Source organism: Carassius auratus, unplaced genomic scaffold, assembly GCF_003368295.1.
Source record: "Carassius auratus strain Wakin unplaced genomic scaffold, ASM336829v1 scaf_tig00039844, whole genome shotgun sequence".
Classification (NCBI taxonomy): Eukaryota; Metazoa; Chordata; class Actinopteri; order Cypriniformes; family Cyprinidae; genus Carassius; species Carassius auratus.
In genome coordinates, this window is record NW_020526542.1 from 25,276 (window position 1) to 49,859 (window position 24,584).

Below are 24,584 nucleotides of genomic sequence, written 5' to 3' on the forward strand. Positions count from 1 at the left end.
TTTATTTTTATAAATATGCTGCAGTAGTATGCAGTGTCTGGCAGTAAATAATAACATTTTGAGTAACTGAATCTTAAAAGTGCTCCATTTGTATGAAAAAAATCCCTAAAATACAGACCAGTGGGTCAAGGTCCAGAGAGATTCCCAATGTGTCATTCATTTCTTAAACAAAATCCAATCAGAATGCTTTAATATGACAATCTTCCATTTTACACTTAACACAGGCCTTTGAAAATGTATGATTCATTTTGTGATGTTTCACTGGAGAGATCTGAAGCCTATGTATCACACCATTTAAAAGTTTACAAACTGATCAAAAGTGACAGTAAAACCATTTATAGATAGATAGATAGCTCTTCTGAAGTCCTTTAAGGTGACCCGGTCTCAGTCAGTGGTGTGCTGATCTTCTAACTCACATTAACAAAGACCAGGACGAGGAGTTTGACCAGAACGAGATTAACCTTTTGCTGGAGTGCATGCATGATGACAACCAGGTCATGGTCTCAGAGAATGTGATGTTTCTCATGTAGTGCAGTGCCAATGGACAGCTGCATCTCTTGAAAATTCAGGAATGTAAATAACATAACAATTATTTATAACATAGCAGTTTCTTACAGACTACAACATACCACTAATAAATTGTGGGAGCATTAATGGTTGACTACTTCTTTTGATGCTTTTATGTTATTCATTTTGCAACCACTTTAATCCAAAGCAACTTACAAATGAGGAAAACAAGAAGAAATAAATCTTAAGGTGGGAATGAAGATTGAATAGAAACTGAATAGAAAGAAAACTTCCATTATTTTAATGCAAGTTATGATTCAGTAGTGCCAGCTCAGTAATGAAGACACAAGTAATGAAGTAATGAATATTTTTCTGTCTTCACTGAGGCTTCTTGATGTATCCTGCATCTCATAGGGATCTTTTATTCCATGGTCCCAGGACTCTGGGGATCTGCAAGAGAAAATGCAGTTTATTGGGAGCAGTGTTGAGAAGGTTAATTTGGAAATGTAATAGTTAACAGATTACAAGTTACCCTGTGTGAAATGTAATGCATAGTGTATCTATTTAAATTGCTTTATTAAAGTAATGTTTCTGATTGCATTTGATGTTTTTTTTATTTTATTTTTAATTACTTTTTCTAAATTTCGAATCATTTTCAAACATTTAAAGCAGGCAGGGTTAATGTCATCACTGATTACTGTCAGACTTTCGATACTAATTATTTAATTTTAAAGCACAGCCACCACAAAATCAGACTTTAGCACCTCAATTTACTTTGAGATCATTCTGTGGTATACTGTTTTAAAATTATAATAAGAAACCATTAAATAGCTATGATACTGTTTTTGAAATCAAATCTTTGCATATCTGTGGCAGGAAACACTGACATCTAATGATTCCTGAAATAAATCATTTGTCCTAGTCTGTGTCCCAAACTCCTAAAACACTGGTGTCTTATAGTCAAAGAACTCCGTCCCTTTCTTACAAATAATAATACTGCAGTTCTCATTCATGCACTAGTCACCTCACGTATAGACTACTGCAATGCTCTTCTCACAGGTATTCCCTCCAAATTGCTGCATAAGCTTCAATTGGTTCAGAATTCTGCAGCTCGTGTTCTCTCTAGAACACCTTATACTGATCACATTTCTCCAGTTCTCCAGTAACTGCACTGGCTTCCAGTAAAATATAGAGTCGAATTCAAAATCTTGCTACTCACTTATAAGGCAATTCATAATCTTGCACCACAATACCTTACTCAACTTCTCCAGGTTTACACTCCTTCACGTTCACTTACATATTCATCTTCAATTTCTCTTGTGGTACCTCGGATTCGACTTATGGGTGCCAGATCTTTTAGTTATGTTGCCCCCCCCCCCAACCCCCCCGCCCCGCCTATGGAACTCTCTACCCCTCAATGTTCGCAATAGCAAGTGCTTGTTGACTTTTAAAACACGTCTTAAGACATATCTTTTTATACAGGCTTTTTTATAACGTTTTATTGAGACTTAAATGCACTTTATATGTATATGCTGTTAGTTTGATATATGTTTTTTCTTATGCAGTGCCCTGTTTATTGCTCGTAAGGTGACCTTGGGTGTCCTGAAAGGCACCATGAAATAAAATGCATTATTATTATTAAGTCAATCATATGTACAGTATGTGTGTGAAACATTCCGATAACTTCTTTGTAATTGTTAACATTTTCATAGTTAACATATTTAATTACACATTTTGATTACAGTTACATTTATTTTGTAATTAAATTACATAATTCCGTTAATATAACTAGTTACTTCCCAGCAATAAATAGAAGTTATCCGTTTACATTTATTGATGAATAATGGTAGCCCTACAATTATCAAGTATGGGAGGAGAAGACTGGTATTTGGATACATACAACCATCTGTCTCTTTGGATCCTCCTCTGCCTCACGGTCATCAATCTCTAATCGCAGGTCTCTGATTTTTGGTCTCTTTGTCTTCAAAAGTCCAGTCACATCTATTGATAAAGTTGAAATTTAAAGCTCTTATCATATTTCATAAGAATTTCACTGGTATTGAATAAGAACTGCACACCTTCAAGGGAGAGGAGGAAGATGGCATCATGTCCTTTAATGAAGCTTCGACTCTTCAGACGATCATGTGTGATGTAGTTGCCAGTACCGTAACCCCTCCCCCGGTAGAATTTTTCACCATTTTTGCCAGTGACTAGACTGCCTACTTTTCGTGGGTTGTCCCAGAAATACTTACCTTTACCCATGTCTGTACAAAAAGAGAAGAGACTATAAAACACATTTGTGAACTGTGCTGGCAAAATAAGTCACATAAAAAAATGAGTTATTTTTCACATTCTCCATTAAAAGGCCTTCAAAATTATGAATTGAAAGAATCAGACGAATAATGACAGAGCTACATTCTTTTGAAGTCAAAAGAGTCAGCAAACTCAATTCTGAGAAAAATCGCGTTAAAGTTTACTGAAGGAGCCAAGGCAAAATCACAACACTGAATCTTTTCATCCACTTTTTCCTTACTAATAGTTACTATATTAATATAGCTATTTTTATTTTATATTGGTTATATAAATAAGAACATAACCTATGCAAAAAAAAAGGGGGAAAAAAAGCAGTAGAATAAATATAAGAAAGAAACAAATAATGCATTAGGCTACCTTTTGTATTTTACATCTAAACAAAAGCATTCAAATAAGAAAAAACTAATAATTAAATGCAAATCTATCGATCACTTAGAGAGCGTTGACATGATGTTGGTATATATATAATATATAATTTTTATATTGAACCAACATCATAAGTCAACGCTCTCTAAGTGATCAATAGAACTGTAAGTCAAGCAGATAGACAGGAATAATAGTTCAGTTCAGTTGTTTATTCAACAACTGTTCCAAACCAGTTTGGCATCATGTACTGTACAGGGCCACATTTACCTCATATTGTCATTATTAATGCCAATTTCAACAATTTACAATTTACTAATGCATTATAAAAATCAAAAGATGTGTTTGTTAACATTAGTTAATGCACTGTGAACAAACTACAAATAATAGTAAGAGTAATTTCATTAACAATAACAAAGATTAATAAATACTGTAATAAATGGATTGTTCATTGTATGGTCATGTTCATTAATACATTAGCCAATGTTAATGAAATCTTATTGTATAGTATTACCATATTAATGTATAGGCCTGCAAAATACTGATGCTACGTTTACGTTTATACGTTTATCATTGCATGTGTCATTATATTAACATTTAACCAAAATCAAGTTCAAGTAAAAAGTTGTTGACAAGCTAACACCCCAAAGACAGTTTGGGTATTGCATTTATATTTTCATGAACTTGCAGGTTATAGGAACTCGAGCTGCGTCGAGAACGTTTGGGGAACGCGTCCAGCGTGACGTCTCTGAATAACATGTATAATCAGTCCAAAGGAAGGGCGAGACGTCATAGGCGGGTGACGACAGAGACCAGCAAGCATAAAAGCATGAGCGGCGAAGCCGGATATCAGCCTTGTGTCTTCAGCAAGCGCTCTGTGTGTGTGTCAGTCGCTATCTGTTTGTGAGTCTTATTTAGTGTCATTTGTCCACTGATAAACTCCATTGTCAAAGCTTCAATCAAGGGAAGTTTTGGGCGAGAGCAGGCAGCGCTCAGGCTGTGTGTTTTTCCCTGCCAAAAAAAAAAAAAAAAAAGGGTAGGGACACACGCTGCTCGTGTGTTGTCTGCTTGAGAGTGAAGCGCGCAGTGTCAACTCTCGAGGGAGTTGACGGCTGCAATGCGAGCCTTTGCTTCACTCTCAGAAAGCTCTCTTTGAGGAGAGAGCTTTCACTGGTGTTTCTCGCTGTCCCAGCCCCGCTTTCGCCGAGGCGAAACGGTGGTTGTGCTCGCGGGACTCGCTTTCGGATCTGCTGGAAGGAATGTAAGACGGGCAAGTCCCTATCTTCTTTCTTAGCCACCAGATCCGGCGCTCTCGGTGGTCAGAAGCCCGCGTTTGCGGTACTTTCTCCCCGATGAGAGGGCGCGACGGCGCTGCCTGTCTTTCTCTGAGGAGATTGATGTGGAAAGGCGTCGATGAGCTCGCCAGTTACACAAGCACCAGTCACACAAGCACCAGTTGCACAAGCATATTATGCCTAATATTAACATAAGCAGCATTAATGAAGAGTGGAGCTAGCGCAGTCAGCTCTCGGGGGGCTGACTGTGCTTTTCTCACTGTTAAGCGCTCCGCTCTCGCCGGGCACGCTCTGAGGAGTGTGTCCGTGCATGCGATCCTGCAGTTGCGGTCGCGCGGTTGCCGAGGCACAGCGGCGACCGCGATAGCGGGAATCGCACATGATCTGGCGAAAGGGTTGGAGATGGTTCGTCCTATCTCCGCCCATGTTCACTAGATCTAGAGCTCGTGCTCGAGGCTATGAAACCAGCACTGCGGTTTATTCGCCCTCTGAGACCCTGAAGTTCCAACCGTGTTCCAGCCCCACGTGCCGGGGTGTCACTTTTGTACTCCGCAGACGCTAGAGTCAAAGTGGCGCTCCCATGCCGAAGGCTTCTAGTGGAAATCAGTTCTACAGACCGTTGTTTTAGCTGGATAGCCTTCATCATAACGTCCTGACGCCTAGGACGTTTTGAGGGCCAGCTCCCTCTGAGGAAGAGTGGTGTACACTGCATTACACGGTGCCTGTCTCTCCTCAGTGCCCTCAGGAGATCGTTCTGCCAACCCTGCCGGTGTTCCAGGGCGCAGCGATCTCCGGCGAGCGCTTCTCTCAGTTACCGCCCGGAAACGTAGCGGTGCTGAGAGGCTCGCTACCTCTACAGCGGTCTCTAGAGCAGCTAGTACAGTCATCCCCTGCCGGTCCACCGCTTCAGGGCACCGAGCTAGTGGCTCTAGGCGCACCAGAGGCCAGTCTCGCGAGACTGGTTCTCTTAGGAGATCACATGGCGGTGTGGGAGCCCCTGCCAAGTGTACTTCATGGGGTCCTGCCCCGAGCAGGCTCTGGTCTAGTCTTCCTAGCAGACGATGTGGGTCTGAGGACCATAGTTTTTAGGAGACTTCAGCTGCGAGAGTCCTGATGCTGTGGCTCAGGACCTCGGAGGGCAGGCCCCTCTGGGGAAGGGCGGTGTACACCGCATTACACGGTGCCCGTCTCTCCTCAGTGCCCTCAGGAGATCGATCTGCCAACCCTGCCGGTGTTCCAGGGCGCAGCGGTCTCCAGCAAACGCTTCTCTCAGTTACCGCCCGGAAACGTAGCGGTGCTAAGAGGCTCCCGACCTCCTGGGAGGTTTCCAGAGCAGCTAGTTCGGCCGTCTCCTGCTGGTACGCCGCTTCAGGGCACCGAGCTAATTGCGCTGATGCAACCAGAGATCAGTCTTGAGAGGCTGATTCCCTTAGTATGCTATATTGCAGCGTGAAAACTACTGCCAAATGTGTCTCAGTGGGTCCTGCACACTGTAGTGAGAGGCCACAGAATCCAGTTCTGGTGGGCCCCAAGCAGGCTCTGGTAATGGAACAGAAGTAGACTCTCTCTGAGGAATGGAGACCATCGAGGTGGTCCCTCCTTGGGTTGCAGAGTCCGGGTCCTACAGCCGGTACTTCACTGTTCCGAGGAAGGATGAGGTGTTGTGTCCTTTTCTAGATCTGTGCTTTTTTAACCTCTCAGTCAGGGGACTGAAGTTTAGCAAGAATGCACAGGCCAAGTCCGAGGACTGGTGTGTCACGATCTATCAAAAGATGCACTTATCTCCATCCTTCTTCATCGGAAGTTCCTGAGGTTTGCTTTTGGGGGCAAAAGCCACACTTTCCCGACTCAACCACATTGTTGATTGGTTGATATCAGCTGAATCTGAGCAGATGGCGGTTCGGCACCGAGGTGTCGTTCTCGCTCACATGAAAGAGCTGGTGTTAAGACTTAACGCCAAGAAAAGTGTGGTTTCTCCAGTTCAGAGAACCACTTATCTGGGCATGGTGTGGGATTCGACCACGATGCAGGCACGTATGTCACCTGCTCGGATCAAGTTGATCCTCACTGCAGTCGCGAGAGTGAGAGAAGGCTGGTCACTCACTGTCAAGCAGTCACGGAGATTGCTGGGTCTGATGGCAGCTGCGTCCAACGTGAATACTATTGGCCAGCTGTTCATGAGACCCCTACAGTGGTGGCTCAAGACCAAGGGGTTCTCCCTGAGGGGAAACCCACTTCGCATGCTAAAGGTAACGTGGTGCTGCCTACGTGCCTTAGATATGTGGAGGAAGCCTTGGTTCTTGTCCCAGGGCCCGGTGCTGGGAGCTCCTTGTTGCCGCGGTATGCTAGCGACGGACGCGTCCCTCACCGGCTGGGGTACGGTCATGAGTGGCCACCCTGCCCGTGGTCTGTGGAGTGGTCGCCATCTGACATGGCACATCAACTGCCTGGAGATGCTGGCCGTGCTTTGTGCACTTTGTTATTTTCTCCCAGACCTAAGAGGTCACCATGTGTTGGTGCGCACCGACAACACAGCGGTGGTCTCTTACATCAACCATCAAGGAGTTCTGCACTCATGCCATTTATACAACTAGCGTACCAGATCCTTGTGTGGGCCCAGGACGAATTCCTCTCGCTCAGAGCAGTTCACATTCCTGGGCATCTTAATATGGGAGCAGACATCCTGTTGAGGCAGGGGCCGAGGCCCGGGGAATGGCGGCTTCACACTGAGGTGATGAAGCAGAGTTGGAGATGTTGGCCAGACTCGGGTGGATCTGTTTGCGACTCGAGAGACATCGCACTGTCCCCTCTGGCTTCCTCTGACTCATCCAGCTCCACTGGGGCTGGACGCCATGGTACAGACATGGCCAAGGCTTCATCTGTACATTTTTCCCCCGATTGCTCTGCTCTCAGGAGTTCTGGAGAGAGTGCGCCGGGACGGAGTCGAGCTGCTGTTAGTAGCCCCATTCTGGACGGGCCGGGTATGGTTCCTGGGCCTGATTTCTCTTTTTGACGGCACTCCATGGGAGGTTCCCGTCAGGAGAGATCTCCTCTCGCAGGCGGAGGGTGCGCCCCCGCATGGAGCTTAGAGGCTGTAGGTGTTGTCTCTGAGGAGGCACAACTCTTAGCTTCTGGTCTCTCAACCGAGGTTGTAAGACCGTTCTCCAATCCAGAGCTCCCTCAATGAGGAAACTGTATGCCTTGAAGTGGAAGCTTTTCATTTCTTGGTGTGGAGACCGCCAGCTCGACCCAGTTAACTGCCCGGATGGTACAGTGCTGGAGTTCCTGCAGGCTCTCCGCAGGGTTGACCCACTCCACCTTGAAGGTCTACGTGGTGGCCATGGTGGCCTACCACGCCCCTCTTGGTGGCCAGTCAGTGAGCAGAAACCCTCTGGTTACATGTTTCCTCCATGGTGCGCTGAGGCTGAGGCCTCCGGCCAGAAGAAGCTTAAGCTAAGCAGTGATCAGGATGCTGTCCTAAGTCTCGAGTCCTCTGATCTCCCCTGTCCTGGGGGTCAAGACTCACTTCCGTCTAAAGTTTGGCATTGGACGGTTGTCCCCAATTTCTGTCAGGCTCCTCTCCTTCTCTTGCTTTACCTGTGCTCTTCCACACTAGGCAGAGATTGGAAAGTCTGGCGGCGTGGGCATTCTCGTTCCCCAAACGTTCTTGACGCAGCTCGAGTTCCTGAAGAGGAATGTCTAAGGTTACGTATGTAACCCTGGTTCCTCGAAGGAACGAGACGCTGCGTCGCAGTGCCACACTTCCGGCATCTCTGGCTGGCGCTTGCTTAATCCTTTGAGGCTGATATCCGGCTTCGCCGCTCATGCTTTTATGCTTCCTGGTCTCTGACGTCACCCGCCTATGACGTCTCGACCTTCCTTTGGACTGATTATACATGTTATTCCGAGACGTCACGCTGGACGCGTTCCCCAAACGTTCTCAATGCAGCGTCTCGTTCCTTCGAGGAACCAGGGTTACCTACGTAACCTTAGACGTTTTCTGTCGCTATGTGTTCACTCAGTTTTTTTTCTGTCATTGGGCCAAAGTATCAAATCAAAAAAGACTCAGTGCTTCACACAAGCTATTTGACTGTGAAGTGACAACAAATGGTAAGACACTCTTCTCCACTCCTCAAATATATATATAAAAAAACATTAGCCTTTATAAAAATATGATTTCTTGAGTAAAGAAAACGGTGTACTTATTCTATCAACAGTTCTTTTATTTTACCTCCAGACTGCAAAAAAGCTGAAATGCTCTAAACTGCGCGCCACACTTCATTTACGTGAGAGAAAGGAGGAATAATGAGGTTTGACTAACAGTTTGAGGAGCCAATGATGTAACAATGTTTAGTAATGGTATCATCACTTTTACTGGTCCAGGATCAGTGATTCTTAGCTGTTATATTTTCGATTTGAGCTCGAGTTTCAGAAATGCTTTGATAATGTAACGTCAGCTTTTGTTGACTCTACTGTGCTACTCGATCAAAAACAGAGCTTCACTACTGAAATGCTATTTGATTAAGAAAACAGAGACACTAACACCACACTATTTAGAAATGTAGTACTTGTAGTGATGCTCCTACCCATCACTGCTAATTAGTGACCGTTGTTTTTATCTCACCGCTGCTCTTCGGCGTGTGTCTCTTCTGAACGGCACATGCGCAACGCTGACCTCCATGTGTCATCCGCACAGAGCTGCTTTCGTGTACAACAGTTAAATTTATTATTACATTTTAAATATTTTCAAAACGTATAATTTGCTACAGGAGGTTCATGCCCCGGAGCTGTGTGAGACACTTTTTTATTAAGGATGGGTGCTTTTTATTTAACTCCGTTTCCATTTTTAAAATAACTCAGACTGGATTCGTCTTACAGAAGAAAATCAGATACACCTACGACAGATATTTTATGGGCTAATTTTAATTTTTGGGTGAACTAACCCTTTAATGGTTCAAAGAAAATATTAATATCTATAACTTTTTGTCTTACTGTCAGTGAAGGTCATGTTTGGATCTGTAGTGATCATCCTAATGTTGTTCATGCGATGTTGAATGTCTGGATTCTGGTCCATCAGCTCCATAGATGCCTGGCGCCATGGACATGGCCATTGGAGATTGTTGTCTTTGGGTCCAGAGGTTAAGTGGAAGTATATAGCGGTTTTATTTGGACTATCCTTCAAGCCATTAATGTACAAACCAATCTGAAATGAGTAACCATCTGGTGATATGAAGCGGGGGCTGTAGGTTCCGGAACCAGCAGGGGTTTTAGCAAGAAGCCTGGCAAAATTACGAATGTGCCAAGTGTATTGAGGACACTTGGTCTCTGGGAGGTTGATATCATCCAGAGACAGACCAGCCTTTGATGCTTTTCTTCCTTTAACCCCTTCAAATACTACTCTGAATTTATCAGAGACATTTAGCGTAACATGATATAGTTCCCAGGAGCCTCGAATTCCACCTAGGTTGTACAAGTATAAGTTACCCATTGTCTAAAATGTTTTATCGATTGGTGTTTTAAACATAAATAACTATTACCTTTGATCTTCTGAATGAGTCTTAGGACACCTTTGGGGTTTTTAACTGTGTATTCACGCACCCAGATGTTTAGCTGGTCATCAACGCTTCCGCTGTTGTAGTGATAGAACTGCAGGCATTGGGAACGTCTTTTGGGGTGAAAGAGACGACTTTCCAGGAAAGCATTTTTACCCTTGGTTCCTGTGGCTGTACTGAAATGCATGAAGAACCCAAACCCTGTGGAAGTATAAACTTTATTAGATAATAGACCATTAAACCAGTATTCTCACTTTCTCTTTGGACCTTATAATGGAGTTTAAAAATCATTTTGCGTGTCATATTGGAATCCTTGACAAGAAATGTCTTGAGAGGTCCTGATACTTCCTTTTGGTATCAGTAAAATGTGTTTATCATAAAGACCAAAGTGCCACCATCAAAAAAGAGGTATCAGTGCAGGTTTATGGATTATGAATTATTCAACTTTTTACAACGAGGTGATACAATAAAAATGACACAAAATTAAACAGTTTCCATGTGATACCATTCCAGTTAATTTGACAGTCTTTGGCATAACTAGGTATGATGCAATAAGACCTGGAATAATCATATAATAATGTATCCCTAAAACACTTTGTGTTCAATTATCTTGGCAAACAAATACAAATAATGGTCTAAAATTTCTAATTTCTAAAATTAAGAGTTTTATAATAAAGTTGATGAGAGAGTGACGGTAAGTTTGACATTCCTCAAAGTTTTTTCAATATATTTGGATTCCTCTTTTTAAGTCATGGAAATGCAATAGCAGAATATTTAATTTTTTATTTTTATTATTTTTATTTTTTTTACAGTTGGTGCAAACTTGGCAATATAGTAAATTTGCCATGTTGAAAAAGTTCGAATTTCCACACAACACTCCTGCTTGATGTGACTCACAGTGACAAGATTCTGGATTTTTGATGTATCACAACCAAAGATATTTGTGTTTGTATGGAGTTTGGACAAATGAGGTTTCACAATGGGAGGGGCTACTGAGCAGATGGTGCATAAATGGACAAAAACAACTGCGAAATTCTCTTAAATCACTTGCATGAAGTTTTATTTCTATCGATTTTGTGGATAAAAAAAAGGGCAATTTTCATTGTAAATGAATGTGAAACTCAGTTGGGTTAAATCCTGCTTTTGTGGTTAGGGGTGTTTATACCTTGACATCGACCCAGGTTGGTGTAGTCCGTCTGTGGACCACCCTTTACTCTTTGTACACGAGCCCATTTGGCATTTCCACCATCACCCTGGATCATACCACAGATATTTGGCTCCTCAAACTGGCAAGAGTCCAGAAAAATTGAGGCTGTAGCTGGAAGAATAATGAAAAATGTTTAGGACAAGATGATTGAGAGAAGCAAAATATTAGTTGAGCAAGTAGTCTTTATCTTATCAGTCAAACTAATGTCAAAAAATAAAAATAATAATAATAATAATATGGAGGATTATTTAGTTGAGTCTTCCACAGAAAGTGCCTAATCATAAACTTACTACAATTGTATAGCCGGTTCAGCTTGAGCAGGTCACTGTCACTAAACTCCATGCGTTGACCAATCACATCCAAGAATTTTGGTATTTTGGTAAGAATGGTTGGCTTACTGCCTTTGCTGAAGGATTTCTTATTGTAGTGCATGACTGAACCATAATCATAGGGCACACCGAGAGAGCTTGACTCCGTTTCATTATGTAAATTAAAGTTGTTCTTATAACCTAAGTAAGAAACAAACCGTGAAACAGTTAATTAACAAATTAGTTTGTATTTAATATAAGTATATTTATAGATTTTGGGAGTTTTGTAAGACAAAATGATCTTATCATTGATGCGTGTATTTAAGAATTCAATACTTACGCTTTTGAATCTGGTCCCACACGATGATAACGTAGTCGTCTCTGTCAGATCTGGATTGTTCGTGCCAGAAACCCAGTGCATGCAGAAACTCGTGCTCCACTGTTCCTAAATGGTCACAGTTTTCACCAATTGACAACTCTTGTTTCCCCATCCGTCGATTCCCCACCTTTGAGTAACATCTGATTGAACATAAAAACATCACCTTTTCATCACCCTGAATTTATGTTTTTTTTTTATTTTGCAAATACATACACCCCTCAGATACAGCCAGTGCAATAAAAATCTAAATGTTTTCAAATACCTGAAACGGTCCAACATGCTTATTTGCCTAAAATATTATGTAATAAATTTAAGTGATTAAAGATCCACTGAAGTGCCTTGAAGTGTCTCAATTTTCTAATTATACATCCTCAGCATATATAGTCACTGCTTTGCTTTAGTTAAAGTTTCAAATTAAAACTAAAGGGGAAATCTATTAGAGTTAGACTGTGGCTGTCATAAATGTTCAAATGTGTATTTACTGAGATCAACAGCTCTGACCCAAGCTGTGATATGAACAAAATACTGCTGGCTATTTCAAAAAGAGGCTCAACTCATATAATAATATGTACGGTGTTTGAATTGTTCAGTATGCCCTATATAGTACACTACATGCCATCAACCATACAGAAACTACTATGTGAACAGGGGCCGTGTGAAGATGATGGGTTAAGCAGCTGCATTCATTTTTTTTTTCAAGCTTGTGGTAGGTGTTCCAAAAAATTTGCTTGAAGTAATTCCTACTGTTTTAAATCAAGATGTTTCACAAAAACTGATTAAACCTGCCAAACTACAACTAGACACCAAGGGCAAAGATTCCTGACCTAATGTTGAAAAGAAAGATGAAGCAAAAGTAATGGAGTAAAATAAAAGAAATGCAAAGGCTAATTAAACCATTTTTGAGGCCATATTAAATCTGTAAAGTAGTGTATATAAGAAGCTGGTGGATTTCAATCCATAATATTAGATTAGATTTACTCGATTGTGGTGAGGTGGATTTCTTATGTTTTTAGATTTCTATAAAGCATTTAATGCTGTTGAGCATCCTATATTTTTAAGCATTTTGGTTTTGGAGTAAAATTAAAAAAAATGTATTTAAATGTTATTTCCTATTCAGGAACTCGAGCTGCATTGAAGCGCTATGGGGAACGCGTTTACCGTAAGCGACTCTGAATATTATATCTAATCTGTTTTATAGAAGAGCGTGACGTCACGGGCGGGGAAGCTATAAAGGCATGAGCCGCACAGCTGGCATCAGCTTCGCGTCTTTCAGCAAGCGTTCTGTGTGTGCATGTCATTCTGTCTTGTCAGTCTTATTTATTGTTGTTTGTCACTATTAGCTCCTCAAAGAGTAAGCAATAGTCAAAGAGCAAAGCTAAGATGAGACATCTGAAAGGCGAATCCAGATCGCGTTTCAGATTGTGTGTTCCTCGCTACATCACGAGTGGGGATACATAGACTGTGCACGGTCTGCCTGGGATCGAGGCCCTCTGTTTCAGCTCTTGAGGGAACCGACTGCCTGCACTGGTACAAGCCAGTGTGGACACTTTGATCCCGGAGCACTCTTCTCAAGAGGGAGTCTTCAACCAGCTATCCTCGCTGTGTCAGTCCCACTTTCACCGAGGCAGAGCGATGCCTACATTCGCTGGGATCGCAGATAGATCTGCTAGAGGGTGTGGAGACGGACACGTCCCTATCTCCTACAGACAACAGTTGCACAAGCATCAGTCTCACAAGCATATTATGCCTAACGTTATAACGAGCAGCATTAATGAGGAGCGCAGCTCACACAGTCAGCTCTCGGGAAAAATAAGGGGGCTGACTGTGCTTCTCGCATATCTGGGGATGGGTCAAAGACGGCTCTGTCTATCTCCACCCATGTTCCCTAGATCTAGAGTTCGTTCTCGAGGTTTGGAAGCACGTGCAGCGGTTCCTTCCCCCTCTGTGAACTCGCAGGTGCAGCTACTTATCTCCAAGGAGATTAATACTGTTTGTGCAGACCGTCTTTACTTGCCTGATTGGTTAACTGCATTAATTCTGAGGAATTAAATTCAGTATTTATCTGACTATGAGAAGTTAGATATGAATTATATCAACAAAGCAGACCATGTTTACTTGTCTGATTGTTTGTTTGCATTAAATTCTGAGGAATATAATGACATTTATCTCACTCTGAGAAATTATATATACTGGAGGGGCTGCTTGGCGGGAGCAGCCCTCTCAGTCTATCGTCAGAGAGTTGCCGCCCGCGCTCCCCTGCGTCGGGTCCGGAGGCTGAAGCAACGCTCTGAACCAATGCTCTGAACAAGGGTTTTCCCAGCATAAGGCAGATCTGAGGGCCGTACTTCAGGCTGGGAGGTCCTCAGCTAAGAAGTCCTGACACGTTTTGGTCACAACTGCAGAGGGCGTCCCCTACTGGGGTAGAGCGGCGTACACCGCATTATACGGTGCCTGTCTCGCCTCAGCGCCCTCTGGGGTCCAGTCTGCCAACCCTGCCAGAGTTCCAGGGCACAGCGGCCTCCAGCGAACAATGTCCTCAATATTTTCCACCCACGTGTGTAGCGGAGCTGAGATGCTCACCGCCCCTTCGGACGCCTCTTACACCAGAGGTCAGTCTCGAGAGACTGATTCCCTTAGTAGATTATTTAGCAGCGTGGAAACTACTCCCAAATATATCTCAATGGGTCCTGCGCACAGTAGAAAAATGCTACCGTATTCAGTTCTGCTCTCCACCGCCGAGATTCAACTGGGTTACTCCAATGTTAGTAGGCCCCGAGCAGGCTCTGGTTATGGAACAAGAAGTGAAAACCCTATTAGGGAAGGAGGCCATCGAGGTGGTCCCTCCTCAAGACAGGGATTCCGGGTTCTACAGCTGGTATTTCATAGTTCCAAAGAAGGATGGGGGGTTGCTTCCGATCATAGATCTGCGGGTCTTAAATCAATCAGTTATGAAAATGAAGTTCAAAATGCACAATCATGCATGTTGTAGCTCAAATCAGATCCGAGGACTGGTTTGTCACAGTAGATATCCATTCCACATATCCATCCTTCCACAACACAGGAAGTTTCTGAAGTTCGCTTTCGGGGGTGAAGCTTACCAATATCGAGTACTTCCCTTCGGCCTTGCACTCTCACCTCGCACGTTCATGAAATGTGTAGATGAGGTTGGTTGATTTTAGCTCAGTCAGAGCAGGTTGCGGCTCAACATCAAGATGTCATTCTCGCACATATGGGGGAGCTGGGTTTGAGACTGAACAGCAAGAAGAGTGTACTTTCACCTGTTCAGAGAACCACCTATTCGACCGCAATGCAGGCACGTCTGTCCCCTGCTCATATCGAGTCGATCCTCATCTCAGTCAAGAGTGTCAAAGAAGGGCAGTCACTCACTGACAAACAATTTCAGAGATTGTTGGGTCTGATGGCAGCTGGGTCCAACGTGATACCTCTTGGCCTGCTGTACATGAGATCCCTACAGTGATGGCTCAAGACCAAGGGATTTTCCCAGAGGGGCAATCCACTTTGAACTATCAAGGTCATGCAGCACTGCCTCCGTGCCTTGGAAATGTGGAAGAAACCTTGGTTCTTGAATCAGGGCCCGGTGCTGGGAGCTCCTTGTCACTGTGTAATACTAGCGACAGATGCATCCCTCACTGGTTGGGGTGTGGTCATGAGTGGGCACCCAGCCCGTGGTCTGTGGAGTGGTCGCCATCTGACATGGCATATCAATTGTCTAGAGATGCTAGCAGTTTATCGTGCACTGAAGCACTTCCTCCCAGACCTAAGGGGTCACCATGTGTTGGTGCGAACCGACAACAAATTTCTTGTATCAACCACCAGGGAGGTCTGCATTCACGCCCCTTGTACAAGCTGGCGCACCAGATCCTTGTGTGGTCCCAGGGCAAACTCGTCTCATTAAGAGCAGTATATATTCCTGGGAAACTAAATATGGGAGCAGACATACTGTCGAGGCAGGGGCGGAGGCCCGGGGAATGGAAACTTCACTCCGAGGTGGTGAAGCAGATATGGAGAATTTTTGGCAGAGCTCAAATAGATTTCTTTGCGACTCAAGAGACATCACAATGTCCCCTTTGGTTCTCTCTAGTTCATCCAGCTCCTCTGGGACTGGACGCTATGGTACAGACCTGGCCGAGGCTTCGTCTGTACACCTTTCCCCCTATTGCTCTGCTCCCGGGAGTTCTGGTGAGAGTAAGAGATGCGTATTCTTTCACGGTACAGCTTCCCTTATGTTAAGACAGTGTCTTTGCCTGGCAGAACTCTTTCGCTGTTCTATATGTAGCACTGCCCTACGGCCAGTCCATAGGTGTAATTTCTACATGTTATATCCTATACACAGGATGTGGCTTCCGTAGCGTTCCCCAATTAAGTTTGCTTTCCCAGTCTTATCCATATACACTGTACGGAACAGCAGAGGAGGGTTCCACTGCCAAAGCCCTGTCCTATCTTCCGTCCTGATTGGTGTGGGGGTACTTGCAGGATTTCGTAGGGCACTGGAGGGGGCGATTTCCATACGGATCGTAACATCGAACGTGACTGACTGAAAGGGAACATCTCAGTTACGTATGGTAACCCTCGTTCCTTGGAGGAGGAAAAGAGATGTTACGTTCCGTCGCAACAGTTGCTGTACCACTGCTGTATGGCTGAGGCATATCACCTCCGCTCCTCAGACAAATACCGAATGTGCAACTGTATGCGCTCTCCTTATATGTCCGCACTGTGTAACGTCTCTGTTCCCTCCTTCAGGGAACATGGGTTACCATACATTACTGAGAGATTATTTCACATTGTGATCACACTCAGACATCCAGGAACAAACTTTTTAGCACTGCCCTGCATTAACTAAATAGCTTAATTGCACAAAAGCTACATCTTTCTTAACAAAGAGTTAGTATATGGTCATTCATACATGCACAGCCTCTCTCTCTCTTTCTCTGTGTGTGTTGTCATAAATTAACAGTTGATTAATAACATTTTTCTGAGAATATTCAAGTGGAGATCGCAAAACTTCAAGATCACCTGTGTTTTCAGAAAGCAAGCGCGTTTATCCACAATGGAGAGAGAGAGAACACGTGTACAGGGTTGCCAGTTTGCCAAAGATAAGTAGCACACTTATTTGTGCTACTTATTTCCATATTGGGCAACCCTTAAAGAAGATTATTCAAGTGTGCTTTTAGTATACTTCTTTTAAACTAAAAATAGGAAAGTATGCTTTTAGTTTAGAAACGTTTTAGAAATGGGCTTTATGTACTTAAAATTAAATTTAAGTATACTTGACTTATACTTACAAAAAGTATAAATATATTTAAGCTATACTTATTGAATCTGTGTTTTCATTATTATATGGTAGAGGGCACTAGTCTTCATCTTCTCCACGGAATAAAAAAAGAAAACACGAGTGAAAAAGAAAAGAAGCAACAGATACTAACACATGTAATCTAACACATAATTCTCTGACATGAAACAGCATAAAAACTGTAACATTATGGAATAAAATCGATGGAGAGGTAATAATTACAGTCAATCTTTGGGGTGCTGATCGATTTAATCAACGTTTTGATTATCATTCTTAATCCAATTTAAGGTTTTTTTTCAGCTTTTTGTTCAAAAGTTATTTCTTTATTTTTTTATGAAACTTACTCACATTAAAGTGTCTAAAAAAGATTGCATGAAGCTAGAATAAAATGTTTTTATTTTCAAGCAGATACCCTGTACTTTCTTTGGATGTTTTGTATGTTCACATATTCATATAACAAAATATATACAGATTCAAACCTAAATAGGGACATAGTAGTATACTTAATGTGATGTAAAGTTATCTTAAAGAAAACTTATGAGTTTACTTGCAGTATAAATTTACTAAACTAGTAGTTTACTGAGACTATACTTCAAAGTGTACAAAGTATTTAATTAGTGAACTATCAGTATAAGTTCACTTGAAGTGTAATTACAGTACAAACTACAAACATAGAGGTTAACTAGTTGTATACTCAAAGTTTGCCACTGTTATACTTAAAATATTCTTAAAAGTATATTTTATATACTAGAAAGTGGTCCACTGTGGGCAGCTGTGGCCTAATGGTTAGACAGCCAGGCTAATTACCAGAAGGTTGCTGGTTTGAGTCTCATGCTGGTTGGAGGGAGTAAATGAACAGTGCTCTCTTCCATCCTCAATACTCATGGCTGAAGTGCCCTTGAGCAAGGCACTGAACCCCCAGTTGCTCCCCGGGCACTGGATATATAGCTGCCCACTGCTCTGGGTGTGTGTTCACTTCTCTCTGCTGTGTGTGTGCACTTGGATGGGTTAGATGCAGAGCACCAATTCAAAATGTCACGACTTTCACTTTCAGAACATTGATATTTGTATACTTGCTACATAAAGTATACTTAAACATATAATTGAGCTTTACTTATGTATACTTAATAAAATAAACTTGAAGTATACTACTTTTTGGTAAGGGAAGTAGCTAGATCTGTTTCAGGGATTACGTCTCTTTCACGCTTGTTATTTTTTTATTCATGACTGCAAATACATTTTCTAGAATTCTGATCCTATAGACGGGGCGCTCCCGATTCTATAAAGCATTTGGTTGGACAGAAAGTTTGATGAGAAGCTGAAATATCGTTGATCCATATTGAGGAAAGTTAGAGACTGAACGTTTTCAATGACTATATATCCTAAATGCAATTTTTTTTCATTGTTTTGGAGCACACTATAGCTCATATATAACATAGTCATACTAAAAAACAAGCAAAAAAAATATTTCATGGGGACTTTAAGAGTAAGATTTATTTGGTAGATTTTTGTTTGAAGAAAAAAAGTGACACATTTAAATACATGTGAATAGAGTTTTTATTATTGCACAATGTGTGAAGATGAGTTTAAACGTGTGTAGTGGTTTGAAGTTTTCTTCTCTTACCCTCTGCCTTTAAATACGAAAATGTAGTTTGGCTCTCCATTCCAGGGTTTAAAGTCAATACAGGTCTTGAGTCTGTATTGCTCAAGTGCTCTCAGTATCACACCTTTAGCATTGATTTCTATATATATATATATATATATATATATATATATATATATATATATATATATATATATATATATATATATATATATATATATATATATATATATATATATATATCAGAAAGTCAGAAAATAAAACGAAGAAGGTATAGTTAGTGATTAATTTGGAGCAAATATTAAGTTACATAGAATTATATTATCATATACAGGTCAAAGCATAAATTCAACAGAACTGAATCAGTTATTATTATATTCACAGACCGAGGCTGCTGTCTAGGACATATGGCACAGTGGTTGGCCATCGATACTTTTCACCCAGAATAGTGTTTCTGTCTTCTCCCTGTTAAATATAAACCAAAAAAGGATTTTATTAATAGGATAGTATTTTGATGTTTGTGATGTTTAGTGTATCTTACTGTATTTACACATCTGAAGTTTAAGAGTGTCTTTAAAAAAATATTTGGTAACACTTTCTATTTAGCCCATTTTTATAATACATTATAAGGGTATTCTTAAGGCATTATAATGAATGCATAATGCATTATAAAAAAAAAAGCTTATAATATGTTATATCAACTTATGAATAATCATAACAACAATTATAATACATCATAATATTTACGTATTTGTGGTTATAAGTTTAAGAGTATAATTATTTGTGACACACAATGAACACCATATTAAATCTATTTCATTACAGTATAATGGACTGTATCATATCTTGACATTGTTTATTTAATATCTGCACAGTATCTTACTACAGCTTGTGAGTGGTTAGATGCTGAGTGTTACTTGAGTGTTTCTGTGGAGCTAATGTTAATTAATTGATGTGAACTTAATATCCCGACTGAAAAAAAATTCTGTGTTTTATATGGTCAGATTTTATTTTGATGGTGCCCTTAATCAATTGACTATAAGCAGCTTTGCAACTACATGCCAACTTACTCTGATTAGCGTATAAGTATGCTCAAGGATGATAGAATCTAGATTGGTAGAATAAGCTGACGTACTTGCAAAGACATTTATAGTCAGTTTATCTGTTGGTTGACCATCAAAATAAAGTGTTAGCATATATTTATAGTAGCAGATTTATACTCTAATGTCTGCTAGCTGATATGTAGTTGCATATCAACTACATATCAATAAGTTAATTATCAACAACTGTCTAAAGGGTACCATCAGTTTTTTATTATTTTTTTATTTTATTTTTTTATTTTATTACAATTACAATAGTTCAAAGCAAATGTGTCATATTACACATTCATCTGATCTGATATCTGATCTTATGGTCATTTGATGTTGTATATCAATAATAATAATATTGTATTATTATTATTATTACTACTTATAAGTGGTCTTTAACTGTTTTGAGTAAAGTAGCATCAGAAAAATGGCAAGATATGAGACTTATAATACATTATAACTATGAGAAATATAATCCATTGTGAAAGTGGAAATATAAATAATTTTACTCTTAAAAGATATAACCACAAATAAGTAAATATTATAATATATTAAAACTGTTCTTATGTATATTCATGATATGATACAACATATTATAATATTTTTTATAATGCATTATGCATTCATTATAATGCTTTAAGAATACCTTTATAATGTATTATAAATATAGAAAGACTTACCAAATATTGTATAATTTTTTTTAGGCCCAGAGATTAAGGCCCTAATTTGTATCCTGTTTGTGGAAAGTGACTTGAGAATTTGTTCAAAGAAAACACTGACCTCCTTTATCAGAATGTCTCCTTCCACCAGGTCAAGTCCTGCCGCTGTTGAATGAGACAGCAGTTAATGCAAAACTGTTATAGAAATATGCTACAGATTTAAGATGTGATAATGTTTCCACAAACCTTCATTTATTTCAAATATATCCAGGTCTTTTCCATTATCCACATCAATCACTGTATTGCCTACAAAAAAGTCTTAACATTTTATAAAATATAAAAAAAAAACTATTTAAAAATGTAAAACAATATTTAATATATTGTTGTATAGATTGTTATGACTCACCTGTGAGTGAAGATGTTGGCTTTTAAAGAAAACATTTGAGAGATAATTGTCAGAGGTGCACATTTACAACAAGAAGTTATTACAGTGTAAGTTTTAATATTGTATGAAATAACTACAAACTATCATAAAACTCATTCAGTCTTGAAAAAGTTCATTGTATTTTAATATAACAAAACCTGTGTAAGTTTTGCTTTAACACAATATTAATTAACACATGATCGCAAAATTGTTTCTCTGACATCTGAATTCTGTACTCACCAAACACAGGGCTGTGGCACATCCACACAGAATCAGTAATGTATGGAGAGACGCCATGAGAACTTCACTCTGATACGCTCTCTTCAGAACATCAGTGCATTGTGTATTAACCAGTTTATAGAACAAAAGAGCCTAGTCTGCAGTGATACAAGCTTTTATCCAATAGTTTATGATTTATTACACTAAAGGTTAACTTGATATTATTAGACATGGTAAAAGTAATTCTTGATAATGATTTGGCTAAGAGTTAAATTAAATTTAATGAAAGTTCACCAAAAAAGAAAATTTGCTGAAGATTAACTCACCTTTGTTATGGAAAAATGTTTCCAACTCTTATTGTGAGACAATACCTCAGAGAGTATTGTAGAACAAGAAAAAATTGAGTTTGTTCTTGCAAGAAAGTCAGACAGATATACAGAGCATCTGCAAAGTGTGTGACAAAAAGGAACACTTGGACTCAGTATTTATAATCCAATCAAACCAGGATGTTTCTATCTCATCCAATCATAATGCATACTCAACATACATCTCCTTTTAGGGTATCTATTACAGCAAATTTGATTGTGTTAAAATAACACTCAGAGTGAGAAAGTTAACACCTTTTCTGGGTTATTTTTAACTGGTCCACCCAGAGTTTAACTAACAATTTAAATTGTGTAAATTGTATTTATTTATTTATTTTTACACTTGCACAGAGTAAAAACGCCCTTACCAAAAAGCTTCAAGTATACGTCAGGTTTATTTTAAGTATGCTTAAGGAAAGTTTATGTTTTAAGGATACTTTATGTAGCAAGTATACAAATATCAGTGTTCTAGTAGTATACTTGTAAGTGTTCTGTTTCAATACTCCTTAGAACTAAATTGGCCCACTTTCTATTATATACAAGTATACTTTTAAGTATACTTTTAGTATAACAGTAGCAAACTTTTAGTACAAAACCATGGTTAATTTACGGTTACCATGGCTGCAAGAACCATGATTTTTGGTTTTATTCCTGTTAAAACCAGTTAATGTTCATAATGGAACATGGAAACTCAGAGAGAATATTAGATTTGTTGCTGGTGGTGAAATCATTAACAACATTTAAAAAAAGCCCAAAAACTTCACAGGATTATGAATTGTTTGTTATTCATGCCACAATGCATATTACATTAATAGTTTTTATTAATAACCATTGCTATATCTGATAACTTTGTCTAGTGCTCTTATGAATGTTTATATGAACTACTATACTGAATGAAATGGTATGGTATTAATATTTTATTTAATTCTGTGACCTACTGTACTTGTTCTACAAGTCTTTGCACTAGTGTTAAAGAGAGGGCCACAAAGTAACACTTTTTGAATTTCTCAGTTTGTGTACATCCACATGTGGTTCAAAAATTGGAAGTGAAATGTGGGGTACATTTTAACATCTGAAGAGCACATTGACCATATGACAGGTTAAAATGTTATCTGATCAAATAAAACAAAATTTATATACATGATAAACTAAAAAATATTTAGTATATAAAATATAAAATATATATATATATACTGCAACCATGCTTGGGATGACCCACATAAACGAGCAAAAATGCTTTACATGTCTTTAAATAATCATTTCAGAACATTAAACTGACTAAACATTGATTGCCAGTCTTTATTCACCTGTTTTTCATTGTTTCTCATTGTTTTCCATACTGTTTTTGAGAGCGTTAATAATGTTTCTGACAGATAATATCAAGGTTCATTCATATGAGGAGTTTAACAGCAAGTTAGTCATTCCCTCCCTCCCACTGAGATGGCCTTCAAAACTGTAACAAATTAAATAATTTACATTGCACAGTTACAACAGCAATAAATGGTGTTATGAGATAACGACTTTAAATACAATTTTGAATATACAAATAAGAAAAAAAATAATAATAATTTTGGGGGGATACATACTTTAAAGCGCACCTAGGTAGCAAAACAGGGTGTCTTCCATCCAATAATTATTTTTAATTTAATATTGATGTCTGAAAAAAAAAAAAAAACATTTTTAATTTGTTCTTTTTTTTACGTAAGGATAGAAAATGAATAAGGAACTTGAATATTCAGTCTCTACATGTGGGCAGGAATGAAACGCCACTCTCCGCTGATTGGTCAACCAAACATTACAAAATAATAATATTCCTTAAAAAACATAATAAGAGTCATCTGCCGCTATGGATTCTTAAAGTATTTCTACTAAGTTTTATCTCTTTCTCTTGATCAAACTGCCAAATTAATGAATGGCTTGAGAAGAGGAGGACTATTATTATGTTGTAATGTTTGGTTGACCAAACAGCGGAGAGGGGCCCACATGTAGAGATCGAATATTCAAGTTGTTTATGTTTTGTTTTTCATTTTTTCAGATAAAAAAAAAAGAGTCAACCACACCCCACCCCACAAAACGGCTCATTCTAACATGTGCCTACATGTCTACATTATCATGTTGGAAGATTTTATTAACACCGGCCAGAGTGTCAACGGTGACTTGACCTTACTCTGGAGTTTTCAACGGTGACTTGACTCGACTCTGGAGGGTCAACGGGAACCTGACTCGACTCAGGAGGTTTATCGGGAACCTGACTCGACTCAGGAGGGTCATCGGGAACCTGACTCGACTCTGGAGGGTCAACGGGAACCTGACTCAGCTCAGGAGGGTCATCGGGAACCTGACTCGACTCTGGAGGGTCAACGGGAACCTGACACAACTCAGGAGGGTCATCGGGAACCTGACTCGACTCAGGAGGGTCAACGGGAACCTGACACAACTCAGGAGGGTCATCGGGAACCTGACTCGACTCAGGAGGGTCAACGGGAACCTAACTCGACTCTGGAGGGTCAACGGGAACCTGACTCGACTCTGGAGGGTCAACGGGAACCTGACTCGACTCTGGAGGGTAAACGGGAGCCTGACTCGACGCATCATTGTACCCCATCACCACTGCCATTGTCCAGAACCATGGGCGTAGGTTTAGGGGGGGACGCTAGGTACTAGTCCCTATCAATATTTTGAGATGACAAATTTGTCCCCACCACTATTTAACAAATCTAATTTGAACTGCTATTTGGATCTTTGCACTGCTATTTGGATCGATTCTAACGGCCAGGATGACGACAGTACAAGAAACGCTGTAATTTGATTGACGGCGGGGTATCTGACAGACTACACGCGTGGACCGGGACTACTTTTGTGCTTGCACTAGCAGCGAGCGGGTAATGCGCACGCTGTGTGTGTGTGTGCGCGCGCGCATGTTGACGACGCCGACAGTAAGTTACCAGGGCTGTCTCTCTGCCACATACAAAGGCCAGAGTAAAAACATTT

At 40.2% G+C, this 24,584-nt stretch overlaps 1 protein-coding gene across 1 annotated transcript; it reads right to left on the bottom strand.

Moving 5' to 3' along the window:
* Positions 1 to 785: 785 nt before the first annotated feature.
* Positions 786 to 21,676, bottom strand: LOC113084156 (meprin A subunit beta-like). The gene is made up of 15 exons (XM_026254798.1): positions 21,555 to 21,676; positions 21,250 to 21,330; positions 20,992 to 21,010; positions 20,832 to 20,891; positions 20,707 to 20,750; positions 19,225 to 19,303; positions 18,860 to 18,977; positions 11,886 to 12,064; positions 11,528 to 11,746; positions 11,196 to 11,348; positions 10,016 to 10,231; positions 9,471 to 9,938; positions 2,586 to 2,771; positions 2,408 to 2,508; positions 786 to 957 (listed from the first exon to the last, which is right to left on the bottom strand). Exons 2-15 carry the CDS (start codon positions 21,304 to 21,306, stop codon positions 916 to 918), a joined length of 1,941 nt encoding a protein of 646 aa, XP_026110583.1. The 5' UTR covers positions 21,307 to 21,330; positions 21,555 to 21,676; the 3' UTR covers positions 786 to 915.
* Between the last annotated feature and the right edge of the window lie 2,908 nt (positions 21,677 to 24,584).